At 55.7% G+C, this 11,893-nt stretch overlaps 1 protein-coding gene across 3 annotated transcripts in view; it reads right to left on the bottom strand.

Moving 5' to 3' along the window:
* The window catches only part of RGS3 (regulator of G protein signaling 3), a 59,994-nt gene that overhangs the window by 45,174 nt on the left and 2,927 nt on the right, over window positions 1-11,893 (bottom strand). For 2 of the 3 annotated variants that reach the window (XM_033518446.1, XM_033518445.1), the window contains 9 exons: window positions 9,535-9,585; window positions 8,825-8,883; window positions 8,157-8,251; window positions 7,306-7,374; window positions 6,613-6,673; window positions 5,457-5,547; window positions 4,863-4,930; window positions 972-1,053; window positions 201-306 (listed from right to left, as the gene is read on the bottom strand). In XM_033518446.1, coding sequence (XP_033374337.1) covers window positions 201-306; window positions 972-1,053; window positions 4,863-4,930; window positions 5,457-5,547; window positions 6,613-6,673; window positions 7,306-7,374; window positions 8,157-8,251; window positions 8,825-8,883; window positions 9,535-9,585 — 682 coding nt within the window. Of the gene's footprint in view, window positions 1-200; window positions 307-971; window positions 1,054-3,219; window positions 3,441-4,862; window positions 4,931-5,456; window positions 5,548-6,612; window positions 6,674-7,305; window positions 7,375-8,156; window positions 8,252-8,824; window positions 8,884-9,534; window positions 9,586-11,893 lie in introns of those variants that run through there. The other variant, XM_015645115.3, reaches the window with a different exon arrangement.

Raw genomic sequence — 11,893 nt, 5'->3', positions numbered from 1 at the left:
GAATCCTTTCCTGCATCCTTCCCTCTCCTCCAGAGAATCCTTTCCTGCATCCTTCCCTCTCCTCCAGAGAATCCTTTCCCAGCTTTGTGGATCCCTCAGAGCTTTCTCCTTCCCGCAGTCACTCAATGCTCCCACCACACCCTGCCCTGGGATCCCTCAAGCCACCTCTCCCTGCCCTGGGTTTTTTGGGGAGCACCCACCGGATTTCGTGTGCCAGCTCCACACATTTCCAGTGCTCCACAGGCTGCTCGTTCAGCTGCAGCACCGTGTCGAGCTGCTGCAGACCTGCCTTCTCTGCTGGGCCACCTGAGAGGGACAAATTCAGTCACCAGCCAGGCAGGAGGCCAAGTGGGACAGGGAGGAGAAGCCCTGGAGCTTGGAGACACCCAGAGAGCTCCACAGCTTGCACCACTCACTCCCCCAAACCCCATCTGACACCCACAGCCCAAAAATGAAGTGGGGTCAGCCAACCTGGAGCTTCATCCTGCAGCACATTCACACACAGAGCACCAGGACAGAGCCATCAGTGCTCCCCCAGAGCCACTGTGGGAACTTCCAGTGTTCCTGGGCTGCAGTGGGGAGCAGCAGGGTGCTCTGGAGACACCAGCCCATCCCACAGGTCCACAGCAAGAGGATCTACCCAGGGAGCTGAGGATTCCTGCAGTCCTGCTCCCCTCTGACCTGTTTTCCCCCCGAATGATTTCCCAACCAGACAGTTCTCAGGTTGGAGAGGGAAGGGAACAAAATCTCTGCAAATTACTGCAAAGCACTGCCAAAATAGTGACACAGTGCTAACCCAGTGGCCTCTGACTTCATTAGAGGCAACAGAGAATTCATTTAATGAAGTTTCTTGGAGGTACCCAGAGTCCTGCAAGGCGTGGGAGCTCCAGAAACACAACCAGCGCTGGGAAGCAGAAAAGGAGCAATAATTCATTCAAATCAAGAGGGATGAAAGGGATCCAATCTCTTACCAGAGTCCACTGCCTGCACACGGACTGGGGAGTCGCAGCAGATGGTGAAGCCAAAGCCATCACTGCCACGAGGGATCGTGATCTGCAGGGAGACACCGGAGCCGCCCGTCAGCGGGACAGCAGCCACGGGGTGGGATGATCCCCTCACTCCCACACGGCTCCACAGCCTCTGGAAATGCTGGCACATGGCATTTTAGAGGTGGGGAAGAGCTGTCACTGTGACCCCCACAAGGCTGCCCAAAAGGCGGTGCCAGTTGAAGCCAAGGGTGTCTGGAATGGCACAAAAGGAGCGTTTATTCAGCTCACACTCTGCTCCCAGCTCTTCCAAGTGCAAGGAAAGCTCTGAGAGGCTGTTGGAAAGGAAAACCTGGCAGTCTGGCCCTGACACTGACTCCTCTAAGCAAGTCACTTAAACATTTCATTTCCTGTTCGTTTCTATTCTGGAGAATACAGAAATAGCAGCACTCCCCTGCCCCGGAGGGCGCTGCCAGCTCAGCATGCTCCTGTCCTCCAGAAATCTGTGTGCATCACCCCTTTCCCTGGGCTGAGTGTGTTTTCCCTTGCTGAGTTTGGAGAGGGTGGATGCTGGGTTGATTTAGGCTCATTTCTCCTCCTCATTCGAGGAGAATTGAGCTTATTAATAAAAAGATGCTTATTTTTTGATGTTGGCTTCCAGCAGCAGCTCAGCGTGACAGATCCTGTAAATACCTGATTAGCCCCCAAGACATTAGTCAAGATGCTTGTTTTACTGACAGAGAAAAGAAAATTAAAATCCTACATCTGACCTGTATTATTTTGAGAACAAATAGGCAGAAGGAAGATGAGGAATTCAGCAGAAGTTGCCAAGGAGGTGATATGGTTCCTCACTCCTTTACCACAGGAGGGCAAAGGCAGTGAGATCTCATTTCCCTTGTCCCTGTGTGATTGCTCAGCATAAAATCAGGCTTCAAAAGAGAAACTGGCTCATCCTGGCAGGATCAAAACACAGATCCAGTCCCACTACACTGACTGTTTATCCCTCTGGAGCTTTCTGGCTCCACAAAGAGGTGGTTTTGCACCTCTGAATGAACCTCACAGCTCAGTCCAATCAGGAGTTGGACTCCACAGTCCCTGTGAGCCCCTTCCAGCTCAGGATATTCCATATCCCACGATTTCATCTCCCACTCCTTCTCCCTGAGCTGGCTGACCTTGCCCCCCACCTGCCCTGTGCCACTGCAAATCAGCTTCTCCCTGTTGATGCTCCTCAGCTCCCACCACAGGCAGTGGTTGCCCATTTTTTGCCCATTTTTTGCTCGTTTTTTGCCCATTTTTTGCCCATTTTCCCCATTTTTGCTGCCATGCACAGAACTAAAGAATTGTGAGCATCTGCCGGGAGCTGGGAGGTGGGTGGGGAGGATTGCTGTACCCAAACCTTGCCAAAAAAATGCAGAGGAAATTTTGAAAATAAAGACTTGAGGAGGTCTGAGAGACAAAGCAGAGTCAGTTGTTATTCATCCAAGGCAGAGCAGCTTTCCTGCTTGAGATGGTCACCCCAGCCCTGGCAAGAAAGGGGCAGCTGGGTTTGGAATTCTGCTGCTTTTGTAATTCCCAGTATTTGCTGTCCCCACAGCAGCTTTGGAATAACCTGGATGATGAGCTCAGGAGCACAGGGAGAAGCTGACCCTGAGCAGGGAGTCCCAATCCAGATCACAGAAAGAATATTTCTTTGAAATGCAGGAGACTGGGACCTGCACATGGAAAAGCAGCAGCTGGCGTTGTGCACTGGGAGAACTGGAACCAGCACAGCGAGCTGCTCCTCAGGAAACAAATGCTCTTAGCTCCCAAAAACACTAAAATTAATTAAAAAGAGGCAGTAGCAGCCTGCTGTGCCTGCTTCTTCTCTAATAAGGGGAAATTAAGACAACACCTTGCAGCTTAACTCTGTTACCAGCAGCATGCTACCTGCAAGCTGTACAGTAAATATATTTGTTGCATTTACAGATATTTTTATATTTCAATAATTTCTATGGATTTAAAAAGCATCTGTCCATTTCTCCACTGCAGCAAGAGGCAGAGACCAGCCACAGGCACCCACGTGAAGATGCTTTCCTTCTCTCCTCACTTTCATTTACAGATTGTACCGATACCGAATCGAAGCCTCACAAACAACACCCACAGAGCCCAGCCATGGCAAGAGAACCCCCAGACACTCCGAGATCTTCCCAGGGCTCGCAGCCACGCTCTGGCTGACACCAGGGGAGATACAGACCTGCCTGTACCTCCTCTCCGAGCACACCTTGCAGAGTCCATTGAAGCGGTTCATGCCTGGCAGCCCCCGCTCGCCGCCAGCCCATGAAAACCCCGCGGTTCCCGCGGCGATCCCGGACTCCTCGCAGCGCTCGAGCGTGGAAGGAGCCCCAGTCAAACTGGCATGACCGCCCATGGGAACCCAGCTCCCGAGAAGAATGGCAGGAAGCCACCTTTCACCTCCCCGGCCCCTGTGAGCGCTGTATGCCGCTTTACGATAAGCCAGAGGCTTCCTGAAAACCCTCGCTGACGAGGAAGGGAGAGAGTTTTATATTAAAATTCCTGTCAACTCTTTAGTATTCCCTAGTCCCAGCTCTGTTGATGTGGCTTTTGTTCCCGTGGCATTCTTGGAGCACTTTGTTATTGCGACGTTCTCACAAACACTTGGAGGATGTTTGAGCGGCGTTTCACAGGCACTGGCTGTGAGAGCCTCGCTCCATGAAAGACACAGCTCCACGCTTATGAAAAAAAATCAGAGGTTTGGGTTTGTAGAAGCAAAAAAAAACCCAAAAAACCAACAAAAATAACCAACAAAAAAGAAAAATCAGTTTGTTTTTGAAAGCACAGACCCAGAGGATATGCACGTCCCCAAGCTTTGTGTTTGTAAAGTCACCGAGGGGGAAGCACCGAGGTCAGCTGAGCTGCATCCATGGTGGAATTTGGGAATTAAAGGCCAAGGGGAACTCTTGCATTTCCAGCAGCAGGATACCCAGCAATGCCCAGCTGCCAGAGTTGGGCACAACCCCTTGGAGATGGGATTCCAACAGAGAAGAAAACACCTTCCACACTCCTACAGGGGGATGAAGAAGGAGGGAAGGCTGGAGGGAGCCCACAATCCAGGTTTCTTTGCACAGTGGCTGGGGTGGCAGGGCCAGGGAGGGAGCTGAGGAGCACTCCCAGGAGAGCCACGGGGGCAGAACCATCAGAGCATTGTCCCAGGCTGCCAGGCTGGAGCTGGAAGGAGGAGCAGCCTTCCTCCCCAGCCACCACCTTTCAAGTCAGTGGCGACTGCCGGAGAGGAAGGGAGGAGAGGGGCGCTGGCTTTGTTTGTCTTGCTGAGCCCTGTGCTGTAAAACAAATAACTGCAAATGCAGCTGAGGGAAGCACAGGGCGGAATCCAGCACAGATAAATCACGGGGCCGCCCGAGCCCCGTTTCCGATGCAAACCATGTGTTTGTGTTCCCATTTCCCATCCTTGCCTCTCCTATAAATCACCCAGGCTCCACCGTGGGCCTTTCCCTTCCCACAGCGCTCAGTCCTGGAAGGAGGAGAGGAGCAGACGTGTCCAAGGAGCTGATGCTGTGGGACAGGAGCCTGCCAGCCCCAGCCCCACCATCCCAGGCAGGGCTGTGTCTTGAGTGGGAATACAATGGAAAATCAGGAGGTCCCTGAGGCTAATGGGGGTTAACACCCAAATCATCCCCCTCCACCAGCTGGGGCTTGACTGGGGTAACAAATTGCCTGTGGCAGCCAAGGTGTGACAGGAAGGTGACAGAACCCACTCACCTCAGCCTCACCCTCACTGAAACACTGTCCCTTGGCTGGTCTGGAACCCCCTCATGCAGGCACCCACATCTCCCCAGCTCACAGCCCTGTCACACCCACCTTCAGCTGCTGCAGGGTCACAGCCTCCTGCCTCTCCTGGGCTGCGCCTTCACCTCCTGCCTTGACTTCTGAAAGGATTTTTAAAAGAAGTTTTAAAAAGGGAGAAGGCCCCAGGAGTGTGACGGCACATCTGGCAATCCCACACCGCTCATGAGGCGTCTCCAGGGCACGGACACATCCCCGACAGGCAGGGTGGCTGCACACCTGGGACACCACCTGCTGCCCCACCCTGGGCCTGCTCCTCCACACCCTGGCAGCCCTGCAGGGCCGGGGCAGGAGGAGAAGCTCCCAAACATCCAGCACAGACCCCAGGGACAAAGAGCCACAGCAATGAGCCCCAGGTCTGAGAGGCAGGAGGCAGCGTGAGGACAAAGCCAAGCAAGAGGGACAGAGGTGGCTGCAGTGTCCCCACAGAGCCCCAGAAGTGGAGGGGAGAGCAGGGACTGCTGCACCAGCCAGGATCTCCACCCCAAAAGTCTTTGGGATGCACCACAGGGCCGGGCAGTGCCCACAGGGGCAGTGGGGCTGGGGCTGCTCCACACACAGGCTCTGACACAGGAGCATCCCCTGGGATATTCCCGTGGTGGGACACACCTGTGCTCTGCTTCAGCCTCCTCATGGCCACCTTCAGGTGCTTGTTCCTGCCCAGGTCCTCCCCGAGGAGGTAATACCAGCCGCTGATCTCCTGTGGGGAGGGAAGGGGCTGTGCATGCAGGGCCAGAGCTCACCCATCCCACCCCTCCAGGGCAGGAGCTGCCCTGGTTACACACAGCTGCTCACACACAGACTCCTTCTCTCAGCAACAGCTAAAATTCCACCCTCCCTGCAAGGAGGGAACAAGCAATGGTGAAGCAACAAGATTGCAGGTTTTTAGAGGTATCCAGCCAGGGGACTGGACCTCGTCTCAGCCTTGCTGAGGTCCTGGGAGCACCACACTGTTAAAAAAGCTGCACCTCACTTGTCCAAATTGGCCTCTCCTCCATCTCTCAGGGCACTGCCACCACCAGCTCCTTTTCAGTCTCCTGCTATGAGGAAAACATCCACACCTCACGTGTGTAAATCTAAAAAAAACAAGGAGCATTTGGACAACGCTCTCAGGGTGGGATTGTCTGTGCAGGAGTTGGACTCAGTGCTCCCTGTGGGATATTCAGGATATTCTGTGAGCTCAGGGGATTTATTAACACTTCCCTCCAGGCATTTCGGTGCCCGAGGGAGGCAGAGCCAGCTGTACTAACAATCCTCAGCCAGGCTGCGGCAGCAGCACCGTGACCAAAGCTGCCACAGCAGGGACACAGCTTCTGCCTCAGGATCCCTGCAGGAGCAGCCAAAAATCCTCTGTGTCTGCCCTCTCTGCCCATCAGAACTGCTGGGGATCAGGCTGTGTGTCCCACACACATCACAGCCCCGTGTCAGATGTGACCCATGGCAGGCTGGCCCCATGTCCTGTGCCCCCCCTGAAAACTGGGCAGGCAGAAGGTGCTGGGGACACCTCTGTGCACCCCCAGCCACTGTGTGCCCCTGAAGAAGGGAGTGACATCCCCTGTGCCAGGATCCCTCCTCTGACAGCCTCCCCACCCATCTCCAACAACTCCAGTCCCACACTGGCCATCCCTACTGGGAATGGGAGCACGGAACTCCCCAGGCACCTTCTCCCACAGTGGGAAAAGCCTGTTTTTATCTACCCACCGAGCCCAGAGAGCCCAGAGAGGCACAGCCCAGCCCCACACCCTGCCCTGGGACACAGAGGTACCTTGTCCAGGGACAGGAGGGACTTCACACCGAAGCTCATGCAGCCGATGAGTTCACTCTGCCTGCAGGACAAGCACGGTTCAGGACTGGCAGCACACGCCTGCTGAAGCACCAGATCCCCCCTGGCACCCCTTTTCAGAGAACCCCCAGCCATCCCTGCCCAGGCAGTGCCCAGGTCCTGCCCCTGCTCCGTGGTTTGAGCAGTGTAAGCATGAGGCTCAGCTGGCAGCAGGGCAAGGAGGAGCTGGGCTGAGGCACCCTGGCCACCTCCAGCTGGCAGGAGCTCAGCCAAGGAGGCAGCTGGCACTTGCCTGGGCTGGCAGCACAGCCTGCAAGGTGCCAGGCCCCTTGGTGCCACTCACTGCACTGTCCCCAGAGCGAGGGGAGGTCACAGCCCACTCCAGCCTGCCTTTGGCCAGCAGAGAGGCTGCAGGGCTTTAAATGCTGGCCCAGCTGATGGCTCCCAAGCAGCAGTGATGGCAACAGGGTGCCAAGGGCAGGGTTTCCTGCCCATGGTGCTCACCAGCACTGGCTGCCCATGGGTGTGACCCCAGCTGGGACATCCCTGAAGCACAGCAGTGCTGAGGTCAGGGCCAGCCCTTGGGAGCCGGGGCCCTGGAGGAGCTCACGTGGGGTGACCAGAGCAGGGGAGCCCCATCTGAAAAGGATCCTATGACAGCTGGCAGCCCCTTACCTGGAATTCCTCTCTCTGTTCCAGACCGTGACCAGGAGACGCTTCTGCTCATCCTCATCTTGCACTGGGCTGCAACAAGAAGAGGGCACAGCCCATCAGCCTCCCCAGGAGCACTCAGCAAGGGCTGCCCTCGCAGCCACAGACTCCTCAGCCTCCTCACAGCCACGTCTTCTCCTCCAGTCTCTGCACAGAGCACTGCAGCACCTCCCCAAAGAGCAACCTGCTCATTCCTGGCAGACACCTGTGACCTCTCCTGGGAAGTTTTGGGGGGAAACAATCTCACATCCAACACCAAAGGGTAAATGCAAGGAACAAGCCACAGTTCATGCTCTGAAAGCACCACCCTGTGCCAAATCAAACGCTGCACAGGTCAGAGGGCTGGCCCAGCCTCTGTCACCAGCAGGGACAAACTCTACCCAAACACTAAGTCATGCAGCTCCTTTCCCATGCAGAGACATGCTGGAGCTGTAGGAAACCCTTTTACCTTCCTCATTCACTCTACTGCAGGTGCCAGGTCTAAGAACAGGAGTGTGTTTGTCCAACTCCTGCCCAGCAAGAAAGTCTGAGCATGCAGGAGCAGCACTGCCATGCTGTGTGTGCTGAGACCTCTGCAGAGCTCTGCACAAAAGTTCAGGGCACTTCAGCTACAAAAACCAGCAGAATAATGTCTGTCACTCCTCATCTCAGCAGCAGAGCTGCTCAGGCGTGCTGAGTGTTTATTAGAGATCACAAAGCAAAAGCAAACACGGGGTCTTGGCGTGGGGAGGGAGCCGTGGGACAGCAGCACGGGGTCCCCAGTGCTCTGTGTGAGCTGCTGAGGGATGGCCCAGAGCTGCCTCTGCCATACTCACAACACAAAGTGCTGGTGGAACACGGGATTTTTGCTGTCTGGCACAGTCTTCGTCTTTTGCCTGCACTTCCAGTCAGCATCTGGCACAATGGACATCTTTGGGAGGAAAACAAAGCGTGTTAACGTGCCCAGAGCACGGCCCCAGCTGCCGTGGCAGGACACTGGCACAGCCACTTGTACAGAGGTGAAGCCCACAGATCCTGCTGAGCCCAGCCAGCTGGGAACACTTCACCCTTCTGCCTGCCAGGTAATTGCATTACAAAACTGCTTGGGGCAGGGGAGGGAGGGAAAAGAGCAGAAGAATCGAGGAGCTGGGGTCTGAGTCTCGCCCCTCTGCAGGGAGCTGCTCCCTGCACTGTGCACATCCCAGCAGCAGAGCCACCAGCAAACATCCCCAGCAGGCTTTGGGAACCCTCTGCCAGGTTCTGGCAATGAAAGGTTGACACAGACCTCAGCAGGGTCCTGTCCTCCCCTTTTCCACTTCCTGCAGACGCTGCCAACAAAACCCGTGAGCTGTTCAGCTCCCTGCGTGCTGGGGATGCTCTTCCAGAGCAGGATGGAGAAAAAAGGGGAAGGGACAAACAGCACAGAGCAAGCTTGGAGGAGCCAACCACAAAATTCTCCCAAAAAAGCACAAAGCTCCCTGAGCAAAGCCCTAGGAGAACCCACCTTCACATAGGAGTCACACGCACGGCACTCTGTTCCCATCAGACCTTTTGCTTCCATGACTGGAAAGGAAACGAAGTGGTCACATCCCAAAACATCAGGGAAGGCATCCTCCTACCCCCACACTGCTCTGCCCCACAGGGTGATCCCTCCTGGTGGGGCAGAACCCGCTGGGCACCCTCAGACAGGGCCAAGGGTTGGCTGTACTTTCCCTTTAACACACCAGTGCTATAAATACAGTCTGGGGAGGCTGAGGATGCAGTTCAGCATCCTCATGGTAAATTGCATTCCCTCTGCCTGACTTCCCCCAGCCTCGCTTTCCCTTCCCTGCAGACAAATGTATCATCCAGTTAAAGAGCAGCAGCCGCATCCTGACACTGCAGGGACAAGGGATGTGCCAGGGCAGTGCCAGGGATGTGCCAGGGATGTGCCAGGGATGTGACAGGGATGTGCCAGGGCAGTGCCAGGGCAGTGCCAGGGATGTGCCAGGGATGTGCCAGGGCAGTGCCAGGGCAGTCCCAGGTAAATTCTACACAGGGGTGCAAACACAGTGTTCACCCTGAAATGAAGGTCTCTGGAAATTTCACTTTGGTCTCTTAACCAGAGCTGTTCCCAACAGCAGCCACGAAGCTCTGAAGGGATTCAAGGAAGAGCAGAGAGGTGCTGTTCCCCCCAGCAGCCCAGAGTTTGGGGTGCCCCAGGGACACACTCACCGTGCAGCACCAGCGTCCGGCCCCGCACCTCGATGGACAGCTTCAGCTGGCCTGGGGACAGGAGAGGACAGGAGAGGACAGGCTGAGGGACTCACCCATCCCAGAGCTGCAAGGCCAGACACATCCTGCCTTCCCAGCCAGGCAGGGAGCTGAGGAGAGCCATCCCAGCTCACAGAGACTCAGGCTGGAGACCAGCACTGGAAACTGTACAGGAGGGAGAGCTTGGCATAGCCAAGGTGTGCCCATGGGACCCAGGGCAGCACCAGTGCTCTGCCAGCCTGCTCACACACATTCCCTCGCTTTGCCATGCACTGGCAGCTCTGCATCAGCCCAAAAATCCCCCCACAAGGCTCAGACTGACGTGGAGGCTCAGCCCATGGTGTTTGTCAGGGGCTGGGTGTGATGGTTAAGGGGTGCAGGGTGAGCTGCCTCCCCTCTGAATGTCCTCCCAAAAGGTTCCCTGGGATCTGAGCCTGCCAGCCTCAATGGGATGTGCACATTTTGATAGCAATGAAAGGTCTCTCATCATGTAACTGTTCTGGATCAGCCCAAAACAAAACATTTCCCAACACCCCAGGAGAATCCAAGGGCTGAAACCATCACTGCTTCAATGCTCCCCTTAGTCCAAAGCAAAAGATCCCATTTTCACTTCTTCCCCAGTTTACAAAACACCACAAACAAGTGAGTAAACATCATTTACAGGCGAGTAAACATAATGTACAGACATATAAACACCATGCAAGTTAAAACCCAACATCTCATTTTGCCAAAGACACGCCCAAGGGCTCGGGCTTGCCTGGGAGGCGATATCTGATGGGATTGTTTAACCTGAAACAATTCAGAGAACACATTTTTCACTCAAAAAAAAAAAAAAAATAAAATAAAAGTCCAACCTCTGAGCAGCTGATGTGTGTGTGGGCACATGGAAATGGTGTCTGTGTGCATTTGTACCAGTGCAAGGTGAGAGAGTAAAGACAGGAGCAGGGTGGGATGAGTCAGGACAGCTCTGGCACTGGTTTGAAAGAGAGAATGCTGTCCCCCTGGTTCATTCTCCCACTGCAGGCTTTGGGCACAAGGTGGGAATCCCTCTGCTATCTGCAGATCTCTGAGGCTGTGCAAACCCACTGCCTGCTCTGCTGTCAGCCACAGCAGATGTTTCAGCACGAGAGGAAACTGCCCCGGTGCAGCCAAGCATGAGGAGACAGGGAATGAGGGGAGAGGGGAAGGAGAAGGGAAGTCTTTGTGCTGGGTGATTTGGGGACATGCCAGTCTGGGGACTGTCCTGCCTTAGGAGATGCCAGGGGCTGCCTCCCCATCTCAATCCAAGTGCAGAGGGTCAGAGAAATCTTTTCCCCTGGATTTCTCTCCTGATACATCCCCAACAAGAACTGAGGGAAACAAGCCCAGCAGAGAGGCCCTGACACATCTTGTCCAGGTTCTCTCTGTTAAATAAAGGTTAATAGAAATTAAAATAAATGCAGAAGAAGGGCAGAGAGAGAACCCACATGCAGCTCCTGGGTTAACATCTCACTGCTGCCCAGCCATCACACACCACCAGCGGTGAGGACACCCACCAGACATCCAAATTCACCCGGGGCTCTCATCCAAACCCGCAGAGCCCCTCAAACCCGTGCTGCCCACCTGAGACAGCCACAGAAAGATCCCCAGGCAGCAAAAAGGAAATCTGGGTTCTGCCCTAGCGGGGGCACAGCCCTGCCCCAGCTCGTGTCCATCCCGGGGCAGAAGGAGCCGGGCATGGGGCACCTGGAGAGCGATTCCCACCCCATGGCTGAGCCGGGGCTCAGGGCGCTCTGCGGGAGCTGCTGCCTGGTTCTGATTCCTTCCAGGATCTGCTGCCTGGTTCTGATCCCTTCCAGGATCTGCTGCCTGGTTCTGATTCCATCCAGGAGCTGCTGCCTGGTTCTGATTCCATCCAGGAGCTGCTGCCCGCTTCTGATTCCTTCCAGGAGCTGCTGCCCGGCCCCGATCCCTTCCCGGATCAGCTGCCCGACCCCGATTCCTTCCCGGACCTGCTGCCCGGCCCCAATTCCTTGCAGGCTCAGCTCTCCGGGCTGGATCCCCACGGCAGCCGGGCCGGGCTGGATCCCCGGGCTTACCGAACGTGCGGAGGCAGAAGGGAGATCCCGGGAGGGGACCGGCCCGACGGGAACAGAGCGAGACCCTGCGCACAGTGCCGGCATCCATGGCATCAATTAGTCCTGCGGTAATTGGAGCCTGTCCAGCCGCAGGGAGCGGGGTTTCCATGGGACACAGAACAACCGCCGCAGTTTGAACGGAGCGGCTCCCATCGGCCCCGGGAACCGCACCTGCTGCCACGGGAAGGGCGGGGACAGTGCCA

This window comes from Parus major, chromosome 17 (assembly GCF_001522545.3).
Source record: "Parus major isolate Abel chromosome 17, Parus_major1.1, whole genome shotgun sequence".
NCBI classification, from domain to species: Eukaryota; Metazoa; Chordata; class Aves; order Passeriformes; family Paridae; genus Parus; species Parus major.
This window is presented reverse-complemented; position numbering and strand designations above follow the sequence as displayed.